This window comes from Rhinoderma darwinii, chromosome 1 (assembly GCF_050947455.1).
Source record: "Rhinoderma darwinii isolate aRhiDar2 chromosome 1, aRhiDar2.hap1, whole genome shotgun sequence".
Lineage (NCBI taxonomy): Eukaryota > Metazoa > Chordata > Amphibia > Anura > Rhinodermatidae > Rhinoderma > Rhinoderma darwinii.
The window spans coordinates 430,987,573-431,010,264 of NC_134687.1; the positions used below are offsets into that span (position 1 = coordinate 430,987,573).

At 41.7% G+C, this 22,692-nt stretch overlaps 1 protein-coding gene across 1 annotated transcript in view; it reads right to left on the reverse strand.

Annotated features, from left to right (window-relative positions):
- LOC142743192 (sodium-dependent serotonin transporter-like) overlaps positions 1-7,602 on the reverse strand; it is a 154,912-nt gene extending 147,310 nt beyond the window's left edge. Inside the window, exon 1 of the mRNA XM_075853694.1 lies at positions 7,312-7,602. Coding sequence (XP_075709809.1) covers positions 7,312-7,525 — 214 coding nt within the window. The 5' untranslated portion in view covers positions 7,526-7,602. The remainder of the gene's footprint in view (positions 1-7,311) is intronic.
- Positions 7,603-22,692: the final 15,090 nt, after the last annotated feature.

The following is a 22,692-nucleotide window of genomic DNA, read 5'->3' on the forward strand; positions in this document are numbered from 1 at the left end:
TGTTTTCTATCTAAGGGTATGTTCACACGTACACGTCCGTAACGGCTGAAATCACTGAGCTGTTTTCAGGAGAAAACAGCTCCGCAATTTCAGACGTAATGGCAAGTGCAGGCGTTTTTCGCTGCGTCCATTACGGACGTAATTGGAGCTGTTTTTCCATGGTGTCAATGTAAAACAGCTCCATTTACGTCTCAAGAAGTGACAGGCACTTCTTTGACGCGGGCGTCGGCACAGAACATCGTAAAGCCCATTCAAATGAATGGGCAGATGTTTGCTTCCGCTTTGGAGCCGTATTTTCGGACGTAATGCGTAGTGCAGTGTATTAGAGCTGTCAGCTACTTGCTGACAGCAAGCATAGTGGGTCCTGACATTGTTAGGCCTCCAGTTGCCATAGCAACCATTGCCACCCGCTATCATGTAGTGGGACGTCGGTGGTGGTTTAACCCCTAAGAAGCCACGATCGCTATTGAACGTGGCTTCTAAGCTTCCCACCGGGAATCGGTCCCTGCTGAAGGAGCTGTGGCAACTGCTGTACGAGACAGCAGTTGTCACAGCTCTTGTATGTGCCTATCCTCCCGTGACGTACTATTAGGTTATGGAGCGCGAACAATGTACTTACCATGACCTAATAGTACGTCAAGGACCAGGAAGGGGTTAAGGACATGGCCAATTTTTGCCTTGGGGACTGAACAATTTTTTTATATTTCCCTCTTTGCATCCTGGCTCATAACATTTTTATTTTTTGTTCGACGTCATAGCTGTAGGAGACTTTGTTTTTTGCGGAACGAGTTGAAGATGCCATATTTTTGGTACATTTACATTATAGTTTAATTTATATAAATTTTTATTTTGGCAAAAATGCTGAAAAAAGCAGTTTCGCTGCAGTTTTTATTTTGTTTTATTTTTTTTTACACATACACCCATCATCAGAAATAATGTTATACATTTGTTGCACAAGTTGTTACGGTCACTGCAATATCAAATATGTGTCAATTATTTCATGTTTTGAGACTTATATTTTGTAAATTTTATTAATTGTAAAAAATGCGCCTTTCTGTGTATTTGTTTACAGATTTTTTTTATTAAAGATTATAATTTTTTTTATTAATTGTACTTTTTTTTAAATCCCATAGGGGGATTTTTCATTTTGATTTTTTAACTTTAATGTACTGGCATATAAAGTCCATGGTTATAAGTGGTGTACCCCAGTGTTCCGTGCTGGGACCACTATTATTCAATTTATTTATTAATGATGTAGAGGATGGGATTAATAGCACTATTTCTGCAGATGACACCAAGCTATGTAGTAATGTTTAGTCTATGGAAGATGTTCGTGACTTGCAAGCGGATTTAAACAAACTGAGTGTTTGGGCGTCCACTTGGCAAATGAGGTTTAATGTAGAAAAATTTAAAGTTGTGCACCTGGGTACGAACAACCTGCATGCATCATATGTCCTAGCAGGAGCTACACTGGGGGAGTCACTTGTAGAGAAGTAACTGGGTGTACTTGTAAATCATAAACTAAATAACAGCATGCAATGTCAATCAGCTGCTTCAAAGGCCAGCATGATATTGTTGTGTATTAAAAGAGGCATGGACTCGCGGGACAGGGATATAATATTACCACTTTACAAAGCCTCATCTAGAATATGCAGTTCAGTTCTGGGCTCCAGTTCATAGAAAGGATGCCCTGGAGTTGGAAAAAATACAAAGAAGAGCAACAAAGCTAATAAGGGGCATGGAAAATCTAAGTTATGAGGAAAGATTAAAATAATTAAACGTATTTATCCTTGAAAAAAGACGACTAAGGGGGGACATGATCAACTTCTATAAATATATTAATGGCACATAGAAAAAATATGGTGAAATCCTGTTCCATGTAAAACCCCCTCAAAAAACAAGGGGGCACTACCTCCGTCAAGAGAAAAAAAGGTTCAATCTGCAGAGGCGACAAGCCTTCTTTACTGTGAGGACTGTGAATCTATGGAATAGTCTACGGCAGGATCTGGTCATAGCAGGGACAGTAGATGGCTTTAAAAAAGGCTTAGATAATTTCCTAGAACGAAAAATATTAGCTCCTATGTGTAGAAAGTTTTACCTTCCCTTTTCCCATCCCTTGTTTTAACTTGATGGACATGTGTCTTTTTTCAACCGTACTAACTATGTAACTATGTAATCCAGCAGAACTCGCCCAACAAGAGGCTTTGGAAATCAAAAAAGAACACTGTCGTGACAGGGAAAGACACCAGACTAGATACAAAAGAGAAAAAGGAAGGGAGGAAAAGAGGGGTTGGGGAAAAAGAGAGAACACGAGGCTTGTACAAAAGGAGGGGGAAGGGAAAGTTTAAAGTAAGCCAATCAAAATCAAACGGTACCCAGACTTAAATACAGTCATTAGAACTAGAGGAGATCTCAAGATTCCATCACCCATGGGTCAAATCAGTAAGAACTCCCGAATGAGATCTAGGACAGCCAAATGCGATGGAAGGAATAAGTATCTGGGGTTTCTACATCATCTAATACCATCAATTCTTCCATTCGTATAATGGGGTTCAGAGGTTTGACCCATTAGACTCTAGGGTGGTGTTGGAGATTTCCAAAGCCTAGTAATAATACGTCTCATACCATTCCAAAATGATGGAGTAAATCCTTCGTATGGAAACCATACCTGACATTACAGATAATAAAGCAAGCTCGGGTGAATTAGAGATCAATAAATCACATAGGGAATTAAAAAGGAGAATAATAGCCTCCCAAAGATTTCTGATCGACATGCATGCCCACCAAATGTGAAGCTTCATACCCTGGTCATTGGCACAGCGTCAACAGACATTTGACACTGAAGGAAACATTTTTTATACAGTCACATTAGAGTTCTACAACATCTGGAAAGAATGTTGTCGTTAGTTTCCTGTAACTGACAAGATATAGAAAATGTGTGAGTTAATATTGTAGCTTTATCCCACTCCTCAGGGGAAAAAGACTGACCCAATTATTTTTCCCACATGGCGAAAACCAGAACAGTATCCCCTTGTATCCTATCACCCATCAGCAATCCATAGAGCAAAGCGATCGAATCACATGGAGCCGTGGGATTAGTGCAAAGAAGTTCTAATGGTGTAAGAGAATAAGTGAGATCCGATGCTGGTGTTAAAGAATAATAAAAACTATGTCGTTTGTTATGAATGAACCAAGCTGAGCCCTGTAGGGAGCCTGGTAGAGGTAAGATAGAGAGAGGTTTCAAGCTCTGTGAGGATAAAACATGGCAAATTTGGATGTGGGTGACATCAGAAATATCCAATTAAACTAGGATTGTCATTCCCCTTTGGAAACTGAGGGGTATACGAAAGCAGGGTCAATGGACACGGTGTGGATGACACATTGAATCACTTAATAATGGAATAACATAAGTAGAGGAGTGATTTAAAAAGCGGTGTAGGAGTAGGGGACATATCGGGGAGGAGAAGGTATCCAAAGCGTAGATAATAGAGGGGACGTATTGAGATGTAATTCTAGATCTACCCAGAGTTTGGAGGAGGAACCAAGTAAAATGTGTACGATAAACATGAGAACAGAGGCGTTGTAATAGAGAGAAAAGATCTGTCTACTTTTATGTGTTTTATCTAGCCAAAAGGGACATAGATAGATAGACAGATAGATAGATAGATAGATAGATAGATAGATAGATAGATAGATAGATAGATAGATAGATAGATAGATAGATAGATGGATAGATAGATAAATCTGACTAGTTAGGTCAGTAGAATTATTTTAATGGAGATAAATTATATTTAACAGCCATAAATCATTGCAAACCGACCCAAAAAATTGTAACGATTAGTTATTACAAAAGTACATTTTCTGCTTACCATATTGCATATGAATGCACACATGATTTGCATAAGAAACAAAGAAGACTGCCATAGAAAATACATCAATCACCACAACACTCTTAATGATAACCACTACACAGAAGAACCTTTAGTATTGGAAAACAGAGTAAAATTGGTCCTCAGATCACTGACAAAGATAAGCCATGGGAACTAATGGCATCACAACAGAAATATTACCAGCAGCTTAAGAAGAATCAATCCGGGTGCTGAAAAAATGATGCCATTAAGTCTGGAAAGCCACCCAATTGCTGACAGAAGAGGTCAGTTTATATCCCAATAAAGAATGGATTCCTAAAAGAAGAGGAACACTATTTTGACAAATTCTCTCATACCATGCACTACTAATTTTTTTTTTTTTTAAAGAGCATTCAATGCAGACCATGTTAATAGAGCATAGGCAGAATTACAAGCTGAATTCAGAAAAGACCAAGGTACAACATATATTATTGCTGAAAATGCTGAAAGCATACTTAAAGAGGCTCTGTCACCAGATTTTGCAACCCCTATCTGCTATTGCAGCAGATCGGCGCTGCAATGTAGATTACAGTAACGTTTTTATTTTTAAAAAACAAGCATTTTTGGCCAAGTTATAACCATTTTCGTATTTATGCAAATGAGGCTTGCAAAAGTACAACTGGGCGTGTTGAAAAGTAAAAGTACAACTGGGCGTGTATTATGTGCGTACATCGGGGCGTGTTTACTACTTTTACTAGCTGGGCGTTGTGTATAGACGTGTCATCCACTTCTCTTCACAACGCCCAGCTTCTGGCAGTGCAGACACAGCCGTGTTCTCCAGAGATCACGCTGTGACGTCACTCACAGGTCCTGCATCGTGTCGGCACCAGAGGCTACAGATGATTCTGCAGCAGCATCGGCGTTTGCAGGTAAGTCGATGTAGCTACTTACCTGCAAATGCTGATGCTGCTGCAGAATCAACTGTAGCCTCTGGTGCCGACACGATGCAGGACCTGTGAGTGACGTCACAGATCTGCACTGCCAGAAGCTGGGCGTTCTGAAGAGAAGTGGATGATACTTCTCATCAGAAAGCCCAGCTAGTAAAAGTAGTAAACACGTACTTTTACTTTTCAACACGCCCAGTTGTACTTTTGCAAGCCTCATTTGCATAAATACGAAAATGGTCATAACTTGGCCAAAAATGCTCGTTTTTTAAAAATAAAAACGTTCCTGTAATCTACATTGCAGCGCCTATCTGCTGCAATAGCAGATAGGGGCTGCAAAATCTGGTGACAGAGCCTCTTTAACTTTTCAGGGGACTTTTCAAAATAAGCTGTCATATGTGTGTACATGAGAAACAACACTATTTCTGTCCGTTATAGGACTTGTATGTGGCATTATTTAGCAGTTTTTCCCTCTGCAGGCTCTATCTCTAATTCTCAGTAGTCTCAAATCTAGTGAGCGGAGCCTAACGGCTATCATGTCTTCTATACACTGCACACATAGAACAGGAGAATCCTGCTCTCCTATCCCGATCTATCATAAATATATAGAAGCTGCAGCAGCACGGAGGAGATTATACAGCAGTAATGAGCAGTGTAGCTGTAAATCCAGCACTGGGGTGACTTAGAAAACTTACCATCCTGTCTGTGTGTTTCTCTCTGCACCTGCTTCCTCCCCCTGCTCACCCCTCCTCCCTCCATAGACTTACCTTCAGCGTGTGTTGCTGAGTCACACTCTCTCTCTGCTCCCTCCTCCTGCTCCCCCTCCCCTCTGCATAGAAAGTTATAGCCAGGCAGTGAAGTGACACACCCCCACCTTATGCAGTCCATCGCCTCTGCTCTGTAATCAGGGTTGGCCAATGCTTGACAGCAGGGGGTGGAGAGCAGATTACAGGAAGGGAGACACCTGGTGGCAGTAACTTTACACAGAATTTGCATGGATAAAACAACTCAATTTTAACAGTAAGTAAATTACAAAGTTGTTTTATATCAGGTATACTATTAGATTAACATAAGTCATTTGAAAAGTTAGTGCCCATTGAAGTATGCAAGAAGAAAGTAACATGTAGTTTACTACATTAAAACAAATGTGTATTTAATAATACAATGTCTTCATGTACTGTATATAAACCTTTGTTAATATTAAAACATTCACATTGGTCTACAAGCCAAAGTATTAACAAAAAATGGAAAAACAGATTAGAATAAGAGTTATAAAAGGCTTCATGCCAGCACCATAAATATTTAAGTGGTATCCTAACACATAATGAGAAATGACCAGATAAAGACAATTAAAGATTCGAGATTGATGGAAAAAATGTCAGGAAGGTTAGACATGCCGATGACACTATACTCATAGCTGAAAATGTTAACTTATAGTTATATTCAAAGCTGAAAATCACTCGGGGTATAGTGATTAAAAAAAATGCAACTAAGGCTGGTTACTTTATAGTGCAAGTATGAAGAGTTTAGAGAGGGTTTGGAAGATAAAGGAAAGGGACATAAAAGGTGTTGGTGACTTTGAACTTTGGTGTTGGCAAATACTTTTGAGATCACTGTGGATGCCAAGGAAAAAAAAGAAGATCCTTTACCAAATCAAGTCTATTCAAACTGAAGTTATTTTATTGTACATATATTACAGGAAGACAAGGCTCTTTGTAAAATACATTACGTTTTACATCAATTAAAAGTAAAGGGAAAACTACAACCAGCAAGAAGATCGATAGATACAAATGGAAGAACCGTACAAAAGGCAGGACATTAATAAGTTGTAAAAAAATGCAAAGCAATACAATTAGTTCACTATTTATTGCAAACAAGAATAATTAAAATATATTATTTTTTTTATATCATATTATTTGTTATTTCATTATACCTGAGATTGCACACTACAACAGTATTGAATAGGCAGGCCTCTACAACTGATCAGTCTTATTTGTTACATGTTTTGCTTTTTATTTTTAAATCTTTCTGTAGACTGTAGATGTAAAGTACTAACTTTAAGATTGCATTACATCCTGTTAAAATGTGGTCATAGTGCAATTTGATTGCTGGAAATTTCAGAATTTCAAATCTGAAAGCAATTTTAAGTGAATATGATATCTATCATATCCATAAATAATCAAAAAAGTGAACATGAACCAAACGTAGATCACTATAGGGGTCTGACATTTGCGGCTCAAATTTTAAAGCTTAGAACTGTTACTTATGTGTTTGCTTAAAAAACGAAATCTGAATTTTAAGTTTAAACTATTAAAGTGAATATGATACATTAATAAGTCACTGAGAATAAAATGATTATTACATAATGGGAGATTTTGTGTCACATGGTACAACGTTGTATAAATTCATTAATAAATAGATTCATGTTTAGCGGAAACCATAGCAAATAGCAATTGAAAGATTAAAAACAAAACAGATACAAACAACTTTTAAGTTGAAGTAGTAAATGTATAACCTACCTCCACCATTCTGATAGCAAATGTATGGGAACCTCCATACATTTCCCAAGTCAACCGCAAATCCAATGACAGAGAGTAGAAAGTCCATCTTTTTGCTCCATTTATCCCTTGAATCAGTCTGAGAAATTGAAAGTGGTAAAGCGTTATTGATGGGGGGAACTGCATCATGTTTGGGGTTTTTGGCTGCTGGAGCTGTGGAGTTTTGCTCTGACATGCTGCTTTTCCAGTAAACCAGGCAGAATTTCAGCTGAATAAGTATAAGTCAGGGAGAATTTCTTCAGGCTGCTGACAGGAGGGAGAGAGGGAAAGAAGGAGGGTACAACACAAAGTGGATTCTCCACCTCTACAGTGCCAAATCCTCAGTACTAAGACTATAGTTCATTGTGAATAAAGGGGAAGGGTTAGAACTGCTGTATACCTTTTCAATGTAACTTCCACTTAATTATTGCATGTGAACTTGTCAGTTTTGTTCACCACCAATTTGATAAAACCAGAACTTTTCATGTAGTAACTCGCATTTAATGTTGAATAATCTCCTTTACGTTTTTGGTACTTAAACATATTTTGCAAAATCTTGATGAAAGACGTAAAGCAGCAGGCTTAACACTATTTTGTAGCGTTCATATATAATGGGTCTCATTGAAATTAGCAAATTAGAAATAATACAAATGTGCTGCCAGATAATGCTGTAAATGCCTAAATACAAATGTCAAGGAGAAATTGAGTTTGTGTGGTAAACGCTCAAGCTGGTGTTGTTCAGCAAAAGAAACTGATTTATGTGGTATACATACATTTTTACTTCTACATTTTCTTTCTCTTAGTAGCTATTTAACGGTGAATTACAGTGTTTGCAATAGGCAAATGCGGGTTGTTTTAGGGCAGCTGTATGTGCAGTCTATTGACAGAATACAGACTTTTGTACTGTAGGTAGCAAACTGCTTTATGTTGATGGGTTCGCATGGCGAGCATAGGGGATTTCATATTGCTTGCAGTCCTGTAGGATGTTATTGTAGTAAAAGGGAGCAGCCTATATTAGGCTATGTTCACACTGAGTTTTTTGCAGGCGGAATTTCTGCATCAAAATTCCGTTTTGAAGTTTGAGGCAGATTTTCCTCTCCCTGCATGCCGATTTCCTCTGCGTTTTTCGCCCCAGGCCATTGAGCACTGCGGGCATAAAACGACACGAAATATGCTTTCTCTGCCTCCCATTCAAGTCAATGGGAGGTCAGAGGCGTAAAAAGACGCCTCCGCCTCCCATTGAAATCAATGGGAGGCATTTTCGGTCCGTTTTTGACAAGTTTTTCCGCGTCAAAAAACTCGTAAAAAAAACTCTGTGTGAACATAGCCTTAGGGATATAAAATTGTTACAAATATAAACAATGTATAATATCAATATAAACATTTTGTATTTTCTAGAAAAATTCATGTAGATTTGATTTTGGTTTAGCACTATGAGAGTAGAATTGCAGTTTATATAATAGTCTGATAAGGATAACAAACAAATAATAATACGTACACTATACATCAAAATGATCTGTAAATGAAAATGAAATATTATTTATCCTTTATCAGACTGTCTAATACCGGGGCATATCACTATAACAGTTTCAAAGTATCAGTTAAAATAAAAAATCAGGTTCATGAGTAAAATAAAAAATTGCTTGCCCTGAGGCTGCTAGTAGGGCATAGAAGCGGAATCCTTGTTATGAGCTTATTTTTTGTGTCAGTTTGAATAAATAAAAGTTTTGTGGACTCTTCTTCCTTGAAGGAAAGTTTCCCTTGGGTGTTTATGCCAAGCAAGCATAAAGGAGGAGTAGGAGTAGTTTTTTTTACTGATCTGAATGTTTCTTTGCATACTGGATCAGTCTATGAATTGATTTATACATAATACCTTTACTTAATCCCGGCCAAGATTTCTACTGCAAAGTTAATGATAGACAAATCTCAATAAGAAAACTTCACATGTAAAATATTTCTGCTCTGAAAACATTGCTATATAGTCCAGCTACTTGTAGTGTTACATTGCTTATGTCTCCTTGCTCTTTTAACTTATTTAGGCAATAATATAGAGTAAATGGGGCAGTGTTTAATGAGAAATTAAATATGTTTATTCAATTATAAAAAAAAGTTAAATCAAGTGAAAAGAATGGTTTCCTGCAAGTGTAACTCTGGAGAGTGGAGTCATAGAGCCTCTATGATGTTCTGGGCCAGTAACACGAAATGGAGGGAAAGAAAATGACTACAGTCAGAGATGTCCCTCTAGGAGGTGATTATTAATTATTTTGGCAAGGCTGAGGTGGGCATACAAAAAATTAAATTGCCTGTCGTGCCGTGCAATATTGTGTGTGTTGTTTTTGTCTAAAAATGTTAGTTATCAATATACTTTATTGCTTGTACTACTGTATAAAGATATTCAAATCAAAATTGCATTATATCATTTCTAGGGGGCGAGATAATTTTACAGACATGGGTATTCTATATGTCAAAGGAAAATCCATATTGATTATTAACAAGCCTTATAAGCCCTTATTCACACAACAGGGTTTCCCGGCCGGGTGACGGCCGTTCATAAATCGGCCATCACCCGGCTGCAGTAGGAACAATAGACCCCTAATGGGGCTATTCACACGACAGATTTTTTGACGGGCCGGGAAACCTGGACGTCAAAAAATGGGACATGCCCTATTTTAGGCCGTTTACCCAGCCGCCCGGCTCCCATAGAAGTCTATGAGGCCGGGTAATACACGGCCATCACCGGAATGTGTCCCGAGTGATGGCCATGTATTCCGTCGCTCTCGCTCTCTCTCCTCCTCCTCCTCACAGTGCAGAGTGCATGTGAGGAGGAGGAGGGTCTTTTTTGCTCCCTGTAGGAGTCGGAATCCCCAATCCCTGGCCGGGGATTGGGGATTCCGCTACAGGAGAAGTGAGTGACTACACTGTCCATATATGGACACAGCGACGTCACTCACTTCTGAAGCGGAATCCCCGACTCTATGGCCGGGGATTCCGGTACAGGAGAAGTGAGTGACTACACTGTCCATATATGGACACAGCGACGTCACTCACTTCTGAAGCGGAACCCCCGACTATATGGCCTGGGATTCCGCTACAGGAGAAGTGAGTGACTACACTGTCCATATATGGACACATCGACGTCACTCACTTCTGAAGCAGAATCCCCGACTCTATGGCCGGGGATTCCGCTACAGGAGAAGTGAGTGACTACACTGTCCATATATGGACACAGCGACATCACTCACTTCTGAAGCGGAACCCCCGACCCCGTGGCCGGCGATTCCGCTACAAGAGAAGTGAGTGACTACACAGTCCATATATGGATACAGTGATGTCACTCACTTCAGAAGCGGAATCCCCGACCCTGTGGCAGGGAATTCCGCTACAGGAGAAGTGAGTGACTACACTGTTCATATATGGACACAGTGACGTCACTCACTTCAGAAGCGGTATCCCCGACCCTGTGGCAGGGAATTCCGCTACAGGAGAAGTGAGTGACTACACAGTCCATATATGGACACAGTGACGTCACTCACTTCAGAAGCAGAATCCCTGACCCTGTGGCCGGGGATTCCTCTCCAGGAGAAGTCAGTGACTAAACTGTCCATATATGGACATTGAAGTCAGTGACTTCTCCTGGAAGGGGGGGGGATGGGTGCAACCTACAGGGGGTTGTGTGGCATTACCTACAGGGGACTTGGTGGCATCACCTACAGGGGACTTGGTGGCATCACCTACAGGGGACTTGGTGGCATCACCTACAGGGGACTTGGTGGCATTACCTACAGGGGGCAGGGTGGCATTACCTACAGGGGGCAGGGTGGCATTACCTGCAGGGGGCTGGGTGGCATTACCTGCAGGGGGCAGGGTGGCATTACCTACAGGGGGCTAGGTGGCATTACCTACAGGGGCTGGGTGGCATTACCTGCAGGGGCTGGGTGGCATTACCTGCAGGGGGCTGGGTGGCATTACCAATAGGGGGCTGGGTGGCATTACCAACACGGGGCTGGGTGGCATTACCTACAGGGGGCTGGGTGGCATTACCTATAGGGGGCTGTGTGGCATTATCTACAGAGAGCTGTGTGTGGCAACAAATTTAAATGAAATTCATCCGATTTTAAAAAGGACAGGGAAAAAAACGGATGCAAAACGGGTCAAAATCGGCCATTAAAAACGGCAACATGGCCCGGAACGGAATCAGAACGGATGCAAACCGGATGCAAACCGGCCTGGAAAAACGGCCCAAAACGGCCGATTTTATCGGCCGACACTCGGACCCTGTCGTGTGAATGAGGCCTTAGGCTTTGTATACACAGTGTTCGTGGCTTCCGTCAGAGGTATATGCTCCGACCGATGGCTGTAACGGATGCCATACAGTGTCATCTATTGTAAAAAAAAAATATGTACTGTGCAATATACTTTTTTTTTCTTCCTGTCGCCCTTTATATAGGAAAGTGCAGTCTGCTATGCTTTTCTATACGGTTGAAAAAATATTCTGGACTCCATCATTTATAGATAAGCTTAACATATACGCCAGGAGCTTTTGTGCAACAAATTAAATAGCTTACTGAGCTTTTCTAACCACTATTCTATAATGTGAATCAGCTATAAATCAGGGGAAACATATTGAGAGCAGTAAGGCTGGATTCACACGACCATGTTACGTCCGTAATGGACGGAACGTATTTCGGCCGCAAGTACCGGACCGAACACAGTGCAGGGAGCCGGGCTCCTAGCATCATAGTTATGTACGATGCTAGGAGTCCCTGCCTCGCTGCAGGACAACTGTCCCGTACTGTAATCATGTTTTCAGTACGGGACAGTAGCTCCACGGAGAGGCAGGGACTCCTAGCATCGTACATAACTATGATGCTAGGAGCCCGGCTCCCTGCACTGTGTTCGGTCCGGGACTTCCGGCCGAAATACGTTCCGTCCATTACGGACGTAATGTGCTCGTGTGAATCCAGCCTTAGGGTATGTGCACACGATAACTGCAATTACGTCTGAAATTACAGAGCTGTTTTCAGGAGAAAACAGCTCCTGAATTTCATACGTAATTGCATGTACTCGCGTTTTGCGGGGCGTCTTTTACGGAAGTAATTTGGAGCTGTTCTTCATTGGAGTCAATGAAAAACGGCTCCAATTACGTCCCAAGAAGTGTCCTGCACTTCTTTTGACGAGGCTGTAATTTTACGCGCCGTCTTTTGACAGCGACGCGTAAAATGACAGGTCGTCGGCACAGTACATCGTAAAGCCCATTGAAAGTAATGGGCAGATGTTTGCCGATGTATTGGAGCCGTTTTTTCAGACGTAATACGAGGCGTAAAACGCCTCCATTACGTCTGAAAATAGGTCGTGTGAACCCAGCCTTACACACCCAACAGCACGTTGATCAGCGCTTATTTGCTCCTTTCACAAGGAGCTATGTATGGGGACGAGCGCTCGTTACTATCATGTCGGCAGCACATGTCCCTGTTTGCTACGATAATATTTTCTGCTGCATAAACTATACGATCAGCCGATGAATGAGCGTTTTCTCGTTCATTGGCTGCTCGTTGCCCTGTTCACACAGGCCAATGATTGGAAACGAGCGTTCTGTGAATGTTCGTTTGCCCGATAATTGGCCTGTGTAAAAGGGCCTTTAGTGTCAATGTGATTTAGTGCAGTCTATGTAACATGCAAATAGTAATTAAAGGTAAGTGTGATAGGGTACAATCTTTACTAGAGTGTTAATGGTTTAATTGTATACTTTGGAAACTGTGGGTACTTTAAAGCAGGTAGTCATAACAATATTAGAGGACATACTTTTACCATTTGAGTACTGCAAATTTCTGACTACTGGACACATAAACTTTCCCTGCCTTCTTGTATTTGTATATTTTACAGATGGTATACATCTATAAGTAAAATAAATACCACAATGCAAATTAGGCTGAATTCACACTTCTTTTGTAGTGTTTGCCTGGCAAATACATAAAACATATCCATAGGCCCCCATGTCTTGTATGAGTAAGTATACATTTTTTTCAACTGTATGGAATATTCAGTCTACTGTGCTTTTCATACAGAGGCATCCTGCAAAAAAACATACACCGTGAAGGAAAGACTTTTTTTTAACAGAAGTGGAATCCGTCAGAGGTAAAATCCTCTAGCCGTATACCTCCGACGTACGCTGCAATGTGAATAGACACTTACAGCACTATAAGGGTATGTTCACACGTGGCAGTTTTTTTTGCATACAGTTCTGCAACAAATATGTCCAATGTGAACAGACCCCAAGACCTCATCAATACAGCCATGAAACAGATTCTTTTTGTTAGGATCCTTAGGGTATGTGCACACACACTAATTACGTCCGTAATTGACGGACGTATTTCGGCCGCAAGTACCGGACCGAACTCAGTGCAGGGAGCCGGGCTCCTAGCATCATAGTTATGTACGATGCTAGGAGTCCCTGCCTCGCTGCAGGACAACTGTCCCGTACTGAAAACATGATTACAGTACGGGACAGTTGTCCTGCAGAGAGGCAGGGACTCCTAGCATCGTACATAACTATGATGCTAGGAGCCCGGCTCCCTGCACTGAGTTCGGTCCGGGACTTCCGGCCGAAATACGTCCGTCAATTACGGACGTAATTAGTGTGTGTGCACATACCCTTATTAAGGCCCTGTTCACACTGAGTTTTTTGACGAGTTTTTTGGCGCGGAGACTGCTCCGCAAAACTCGTCAAAAAACGCCCGAAAATGCCTCCCATTGATTTCAATGGGAGTTGGACAAGTTTTTTTACCGCAAGTAAAAAAAACTCGTCGTGGTAAAAAGAAGCAACATGACCCATCTTGAGGCGGTTTCCGCCTCCAAAACCCCATTTCAATGAGTCAGAAAGAGGAAAAAAAACCTCGACGAGTGTTTTGACGAGTTTTTGTCAAACCACTACATTACCTGCAGGGGCTGGGTGGCATTACCTGCAGGGGGCTGGGTGGCATTACCAATAGGGGGCTGGGTGGCATTACCAACACGGGGCTGGGTGGCATTACCTACAGGGGGCTGGGTGGCATTACCTACAGGGGGCTGTGTGGCATTATCTACAGAGAGCTGTGTGTGGCAACACATTTAAATGAAATTCATCCGATTTTAAAAAGGACAGGGAAAAAAACGGATGCAAAACGGGTCAAAATCGGCCATTAAAAACGGCAACATGGCCCGGAACGGAATCAGAACGGATGCAAACCGGATGCAAATCGGCCTGGAAAAACGGCCCAAAACGGCCGATTTTATCGGCCGACACTCGGACCCTGTCGTGTGAATGAGGCCTTAGGCTTTGTATACACAGTGTTCGTGGCTTCCGTCAGAGGTATATGCTCCGACCGATGGCTGTAACGGATGCCATACAGTGTCATCTATTGTAAAAAAAAAATATGTACTGTGCAATATACTTTTTTTTTCTTCCTGTCGCCCTTTATATAGGAAAGTGCAGTCTGCTATGCTTTTCTATACGGTTGAAAAAATATTCTGGACTCCATCATTTATAGATAAGCTTAACATATACGCCAGGAGCTTTTGTGCAACAAATTAAATAGCTTACTGAGCTTTTCTAACCACTATTCTATAATGTGAATCAGCTATAAATCAGGGGAAACATATTGAGAGCAGTAAGGCTGGATTCACACGACCATGTTACGTCCGTAATGGACGGAACGTATTTCGGCCGCAAGTACCGGACCGAACACAGTGCAGGGAGCCGGGCTCCTAGCATCATAGTTATGTACGATGCTAGGAGTCCCTGCCTCGCTGCAGGACAACTGTCCCGTACTGAAAACATGATTACAGTACGGGACAGTTGTCCTGCAGAGAGGCAGGGACTCCTAGCATCGTACATAACTATGATGCTAGGAGCCCGGCTCCCTGCACTGAGTTCGGTCCGGGACTTCCGGCCGAAATACGTCCGTCAATTACGGACGTAATTAGTGTGTGTGCACATACCCTTATTAAGGCCCTGTTCACACTGAGTTTTTTGACGAGTTTTTTGGCGCGGAGACTGCTCCGCAAAACTCGTCAAAAAACGCCCGAAAATGCCTCCCATTGATTTCAATGGGAGTTGGACAAGTTTTTTTACCGCAAGTAAAAAAAACTCGTCGTGGTAAAAAGAAGCAACATGACCCATCTTGAGGCGGTTTCCGCCTCCAAAACCCCATTTCAATGAGTCAGAAAGAGGAAAAAAAACCTCGACGAGTGTTTTGACGAGTTTTTGTCAAACCACTGTGCAAAAACCTACTGGAGCAGTTTTTGCAGGAGGAATTTTCCTCCTGCAAAAAACTCAGTGTGAACACAGAGAAGACCTCCAGTGGAGACACAACTTTCCATGTCTGCATTCCCCACCTGACTGTATACCACACTCTAAACTTCTTTTATGTATGCTGTACTTATTGAACTGCTGTCTGTGCTTTAAAAAAGCCTCCATCTTGATTCTTAGATTTTTCCAGCATCTTTTCCTCTCTGCTTTGCTATCAATCCCATAAGGGTATGTGCACACGGTAGCAGGCTTTTACGTCTGAAAAGACAGACTGTTTTCAGGAGAAAACAGCTGCCTCGTTTCAGACGTAAATGCTCCTCCTCGCATTTTGCGAGGCTTCTCTGACAGCCGTAAATTTTGAGCTGTGCTTCATTGAGTTCAATGAAGAACGGCTCAAATTACGTCTGAAAGAAGTGTCCTGCACTTCTTTTGACGAGGCTGTATTTTTACGCGTCGTCGTTTGACAGCTGTCAAACGACGACGCGTAAATGACAGGTCGTCGGCACAGTACGTCGGCAAACCCATTCAAATGAATGGGCAGATGTTTGCCGACGTATTGTAGCTTTATTTTCAGACGTAAAACGAGGCATTGTATGCTGCGGACACCAAATTCCGCACCGCAGCCTATGCTCCGCAGCAGAATTGTCCGCAACGTGTAAACGAACCCAACTAAAAAGCTGTGGAAAGCAATGGAGAAACGTGTACGCTGCGGATTTCCAGAGCAATTCCGCCACGTCTGGTCATGCCCTAAGTATACAGACAGAGAGGCTGCACTATATTCTTCTACATTATACTTGTGTGACAGGAACCTATCTAAGTATCAGTGGTAGCTGATATTAGAAGTTTATATCCCCTCCCTGTGCAAAATGAGTGTGGTACAGGAACTAATGAAGTCTGTGATGGGTGACACATAGATCTCCATAGACTTAAAGAGGCTCTGTCACCACATTATAAGTGCTCTATCTCTTAGATAATGAGATCGGCGCTGTAATGTAGGTAACAGCAGTGTTTTTTATTGAGAAAAACTATCTATTTTCACCAAGTTATGAACGATTTTAGCTTTATGCTAATGACTTTCTTAATGCCCAACTGGGTGTGTTTTTACTTTTGACCAAGTGGGCGTTGTGGAGAGAAGTGCATGAGGCTGTAAGTAATAGAAAAAAAAACAGCGATTCCTCAACCTTTTGAGTGGTTTTGTTTTTACGACGTTCACCGTACGGTAAAAACGGCATGTTAATTTTATTCTGCGAGTCAATACAATTACAGCGATACCAAATTTATATAATTTTCTTTATGTTTTACTACTTTTACAAGGAAAAAACTGATTGCTAAAAATCAAATTTAACTGATATTCTGCTACTCACAGGGTTGGTTTTAGGTGGTAGCAAACTGGACTATTGGCCCCAAAGGACTGGAACGCCAGGAGCAAGCTGAAAATGGAGCAGAAAAACATTTCAGTCCACTATCAGTTCAGTTCCAGTAGTTGGCCAGAGCGCTTATTTACTGAGATGAGAACTCGGCCCAACAAAACAAAGCTGTAAATTCACAATCGCACAGTCCACTCTGTCTTTTGCTCTTCACTGGTCAGTATAACGGCCAGTTTGTGTGTGTGTGTGTGTGTGTGTGTGCGTGTGCCTGTGCCTGTGCGTGTGCGTGTGTGTGTGTGTGTGTGTGTGTGTGCGGGGAGAGGGGGGGTTAATTCCAAAATTTGCTTGTTGCTGGCCCTGTGCGCTCTTCTTCCTTCATCTTTACAATTTTATAATTTACAGCAGAGGGTCTACATTATTCAGTTATAAGGCATTTTGCGGCAAAGCCATCTGCATGTGTATATCCTCTCATTTCCATCAGTTTGAGCACACTGTCTGAATGGACATTAAAAAGTTTTATTGTTGTGGTATAGATAAAGAAACTCAATTTAGAATCTCTAAATTATTTATCTTTTAATTATATTGTAGTTAGTCTTTACAAGTTGGCTTACAAACATTTTAACACCTACTTATAAATACTGTTTTACTTTAACACCCACCAAAACAGCTTGCTAGAAATAGGCATATACTGGAGAAAGTAAAATCCATGTCCATTGTGCTGCCACTTACAGTTTTGATTGTATTATAGTAATTCATGTAATTAAAACCTTGTTGCAAACACAGTTTGATCTGTATTACTTTAAGATTTGCCAATTTAGTGCTGCAGGGCATAAACTGGTAAAATGAAAGAAAATATACAAGCAGGATGTTTCGCACTGCTGAAGATGCCTCTCTAGTCAGAATTTAATTGAAACACATTGCAGGTTGGGGAATTGGCATCAAACAACATGCCACATTGCACTGTCCTAAAAATGAAATAGTCCAATCGCAAACTTAAAACAAACCAGCAAACACAGCATTAAGTACTCAAAGTTTTATCCTCAAATTCTGTATCATCAAATCTATAAGAACCGTTTTATGGAAATTATATCTCTTAGTCGTCTTTTTTCAAGGCTAAATAGGTTTAATTATTTTAATATTTCCTCATAACTTAGATTCTCCATGCCCCTTATTAGCTTCGTTGCTCTTCTTTGTAATTTTTCTAACTCCAGGGCATCGTTTCTATGAACTGGAGCCCAGAACTGAACTGCATATTCTAGATGAGGCCTCACTAATGCTTTGTAAAGTGGCAATATTACATCCCTGTCCCGCGAGTCCATGCCTCTTTTAATACACGACAATATCCTGCTGGCCTTTGAAGCAGCTGATTGACACTGCATGCTGTTATTTAGTTTCTGATTTACAAGTACACCCAGATCATTCTCAACAAGTGAATCCCCCAGTGTAGCTCCCCCTAAGACATATGATGCATGCAGGTTGTTGGTACCCAGATGCATAACTTTACATTTATCTACATTAAACTTAATTTGCCAAGTGGACGTCCAAACACTCAGTTTGTTTAAATCCGCTTGCAATTCACGAACATCTTCCATAGACTGAACTATATTACATAGCTTGGTGTCATCTGCAAAAATAGAAATAGTGCTATTAATCCCATCCTCTATATCATTAATAAATAAGTTGAATAATAGTGGTCCCAGCACTGAACCCTGTGGTACACCACTTATTACTGGGGAGCATTCAGAGTAGGAATCATTTACCACAACTCTCTGGATACGGTCCTTGAGCCAATTCTCAATCCAATTACAAACTATATTTTCTAAACCTATAGTCCTTAATTTACCCATTAGACGTCTAAGAGGGACAGTGTCAAATGCCTTTGCAAAGTCCAAAAACACTATATCCACAGCGGCCCCTCTGTCTAGGCTTCTGCTCACCTCTTCATAAAAACAGATCAGGTTAGTTTGACAACTTCTGTCCTTAGTAAAACCGTGCTGGCTGTTACTTGTAATACTATTTTTTGTCACATAATCCTGTATATAGTCCCTCAATAGCCCCTCAAACATTTTCCCCACGATGGATGTTAAGCTTACTGGTCTATAATTAAAGAAGACCTAGAGCCCTTTTTGAAAATAGGCACCACATTTGCCCTGCGCTAGTCCCTTGGCACTATACCAGTCACTAGAGAATCTCTGAATATTATGAAAAGGTGGACAGAAATAACTGAACTAAGCTCTTTAAGAATTCTAGGGTGTATCCCATCTGGTCCCGGGGCCTTGTGCACATTTATTTTATTTAATTTAGCTTGGACCATATCTACATTCATCCAATTCAGTATATCAACTGATATATTAACAGCACTAGCACCGGCTACATTAGCTGCTCTTTCTTCTGTTGTATATACAGAGCTGAAGAACCCATTTGCGCTGTGCTGTGTTCCACGCCTGGTGCCTGCTTGCTGCCTAGTCCCAGCCAAGCCTATCTTGCTACTGTCTGAGCTACCACAGGTACACTATACGAACTATAGACCGTGACCTGTGTCCTGTTCGCCAGCTGCCAAACCGTCAAGGTGGTACGGCCCAGTGGGTCCACATACCCAATGTGACAATAGTTAGTGGTGCAGTGTATGGCGCTTTATTATATTTAGAGGTGTTGAGAACTTTAACTTCGTTTATAGGTGCAGAAATGTTTTAAAAGTGAGAAGCTGAAGACATCTGATCGGAAAACTGCAGAAATGCGTCGTGGCCAGGAGAAATCCATCTTAGAGGTCTGGACCGGAGGGAGGAGAAAACGAACTAGAATCTGAGACGTCACCGGTGAGTCACTTAATGTAAATATTTATTCTGCCTCTAATCAATACTGTAGTCACTGAATCTTCTGCAGCGAGATGATGGGTGGTATGATTTTCTTTTGTGAAACAGCATCTCCCGGCATATCCTTACCATTGTTCGGGCAATGCTGGGAGCTGTAGTTTTACGCCGTACAAACCTATACGGCAGGGGTTGCAGTAAATTGAGCTGTATTTGTTCTGGTGCTGTATATATGTACTGAGCTTGGTTCTGGTGCTGTATATATGTTCTGAGCTTTGTTCTGGTGCTGTATATATGTAATGAGTTTTGTTCTGGTGCTGTATATATGTACTGAGCTTGGTTCTGATGCTCTATTTAAGTACTGAGGTTGGTTCTGGTGCTGTATATATGTATTGAGCTTGGCTCTCGTGCCGTATATATGTACTGAGATTTGTTCTGGTGCTGTATATATGTCAGAGCTTGGTTCTAGTGCTGTATTTATGTACTGAGCTTGGTTGTAGTACTGTATATATGTATGAGCTTGGTTCTGGAGCTGTAATTATATAGGATATATTTATAATAACAAAATTCCAGGCCTGATGGAAGTGTTCTCAATTCATTGTATACTTCATGTGAACCTGTCTGGTAGTTTTAACCACTTGAACCGCCACCATGTGGTAATACATGACCTGACAATATTTGCAAATGTATGTTTTTTTCAGAGACAGAAAATCTTTAAAATTAACTTTTAAAACGGCGCACACTATATGCTAATTACTCATTAAAGGGTCATGGGGCGGTGCCGCTATCCTGAAGAGTCACCTTTCCATGTTTGATTGACATCCCCCTGGCTGATACAAATTTCTCGGATGCGCCATTGCCTTGTACTACTTGGGGGGCTGTGTGGCACTATATACAAGGGGTGGCTGTGTGGCACTATACACAAGGGGGGCTGTGTGGCACTATACACAAGGGGGGGCTGTGTGGCACTATACACAAGGGAGGGCTGTGTGGCACTATACACAAGGGGGAGCTGTGTGGTACTATACACAAGGGGGAGCTTTGTGGCACTATACACATTGGGGAGCTGTGTGGCACTATATACAAGGGGCTGTGTGGCACTATTAAGGGGGGCTTTGTGGCACTATCTACTAGGGGGGCTGTATGGCACTATTTACAAGGGGGAGGGCTGTGGCTCTATCTACAGGGGGCTGTGTGTGGTGCAATCTACAGGGGGCTGTGTGTGGCACTATCTACTAAGGGGAGGCTGTGTGGCACTATACACAAGGGGGAGCTGTGTGGTACTATACACAAGGGGGAGCTTTGTGGCACTATACACATTGGGGAGCTGTGTGGCACTATATACAAGGGGCTGTGTGGCACTATTAAGGGGGGCTTTGTGGCACTATCTACTAGGGGGGCTGTATGGCACTATTTACAAGGGGGAGGGCTGTGGCTCTATCTACAGGGGGCTGTGTGTGGTGCAATCTACAGGGGGCTGTGTGTGGCACTATCTACTAAGGGGAGGCTGTGTGGCACTATCTACTATGGGGGAGCTGTGTGGCACTATATACAGTGGGAGCTGTATAGCGCTATATACAGGTGGGCTTTATGGCGATATCTACATGGGGGGCTGTATGGCACTATCTACAAGGGGGAGGTGAGGGGCGCTATCTACAAGTGGGGTGTGACACGGTCTATAGGCAGGACTGTTTAGCACTGTCTACAGGGTGGTTGTATGGCACAATCTACAGGGGGGACTATCTATAAGGTGGGCTGCGTGTGGCACCTGGGGGCCCCAATCAAGAGTTTTCTATGAGGCCCAATCTTTCCTAGTTACGCCCCTGTCCAGTGTAATGAATCCACAGGCTTACTGAATATTACTAGGCATGGCGTCGGTCATGTGACCACCACACACACTCACAGACACGATGTGTTGAGGCATCATAGAGGACACATCCATGGGCTAAGTGAAGAGGACTAATAGGGGAATAATCATAAACAACTACTTCACTATGCATGCATTCACTATCTCTAGATTATTTATAAAATTGCTGTGTGTCTCTATGAGATGTTGTCATGTTGTTAATAAAAAGATAAATTAAAAAAACACACAGAGGAGACAGGAAGAAGAATGTAAATGCTGCTCCTCACCGGCACTGACAGACATGATAAGATGCTGCTGTACGTAGAAATACTTTATAATTTTTGCTCCTCAATAAACTATTATTCACCTGTTATATACCCGAACAGTGATATCTCAATGGAAGTGGTCACATAAAGTGGGTCACATGACTGCCGCCATCTTTAGTCCATTCAGTTATCCTATGGGTGCATTACTATGGACTTATCTGTGGGCTATAAAATTATTATTTTTTTTTGACAGAGGCAACTACACTGGTATAAGTAATGTATGTGATCCGAATTTTAGAAAGTATATATTAGAAAGCTCTATGATTTCCTATTCTATAAATAAATTAATAGAAAAATTAAAAAGTGGACAACCCCTTTAAAACTGTCTATAACTTACTGGTCAATATCTTTTTACCATTCTAAGGCTGAATTCACACATAGTTTTGCTTTTTTTTCGTGGTGTTTTCACTGCGTTTTCTTAAAGTGAAAAATGCTGCGTAGTCTTTTTTTTTTTTAATCAGTTCAAGTTTATTAAACAAATAACTACATCATTACAGGTCAACCAAATTAATACATCAGTACTTTGCAAGCCCAAGAATGTATTACCTTCATAACAATGCTCCCTACCCCCAACTCCCCCCAACCCCCAGCCGTCCTTTTTGCTACAGGTTTCCATGCCCTATCCCCCACTCTTCCAAGTTTCCAATCCCCTCCTCTCTCCCACTCCCTATGAACTCCCCTCCCTCCGTGCTTCAAGACCCTAGTGTGGAGCCCCTCCTCCCCCCTC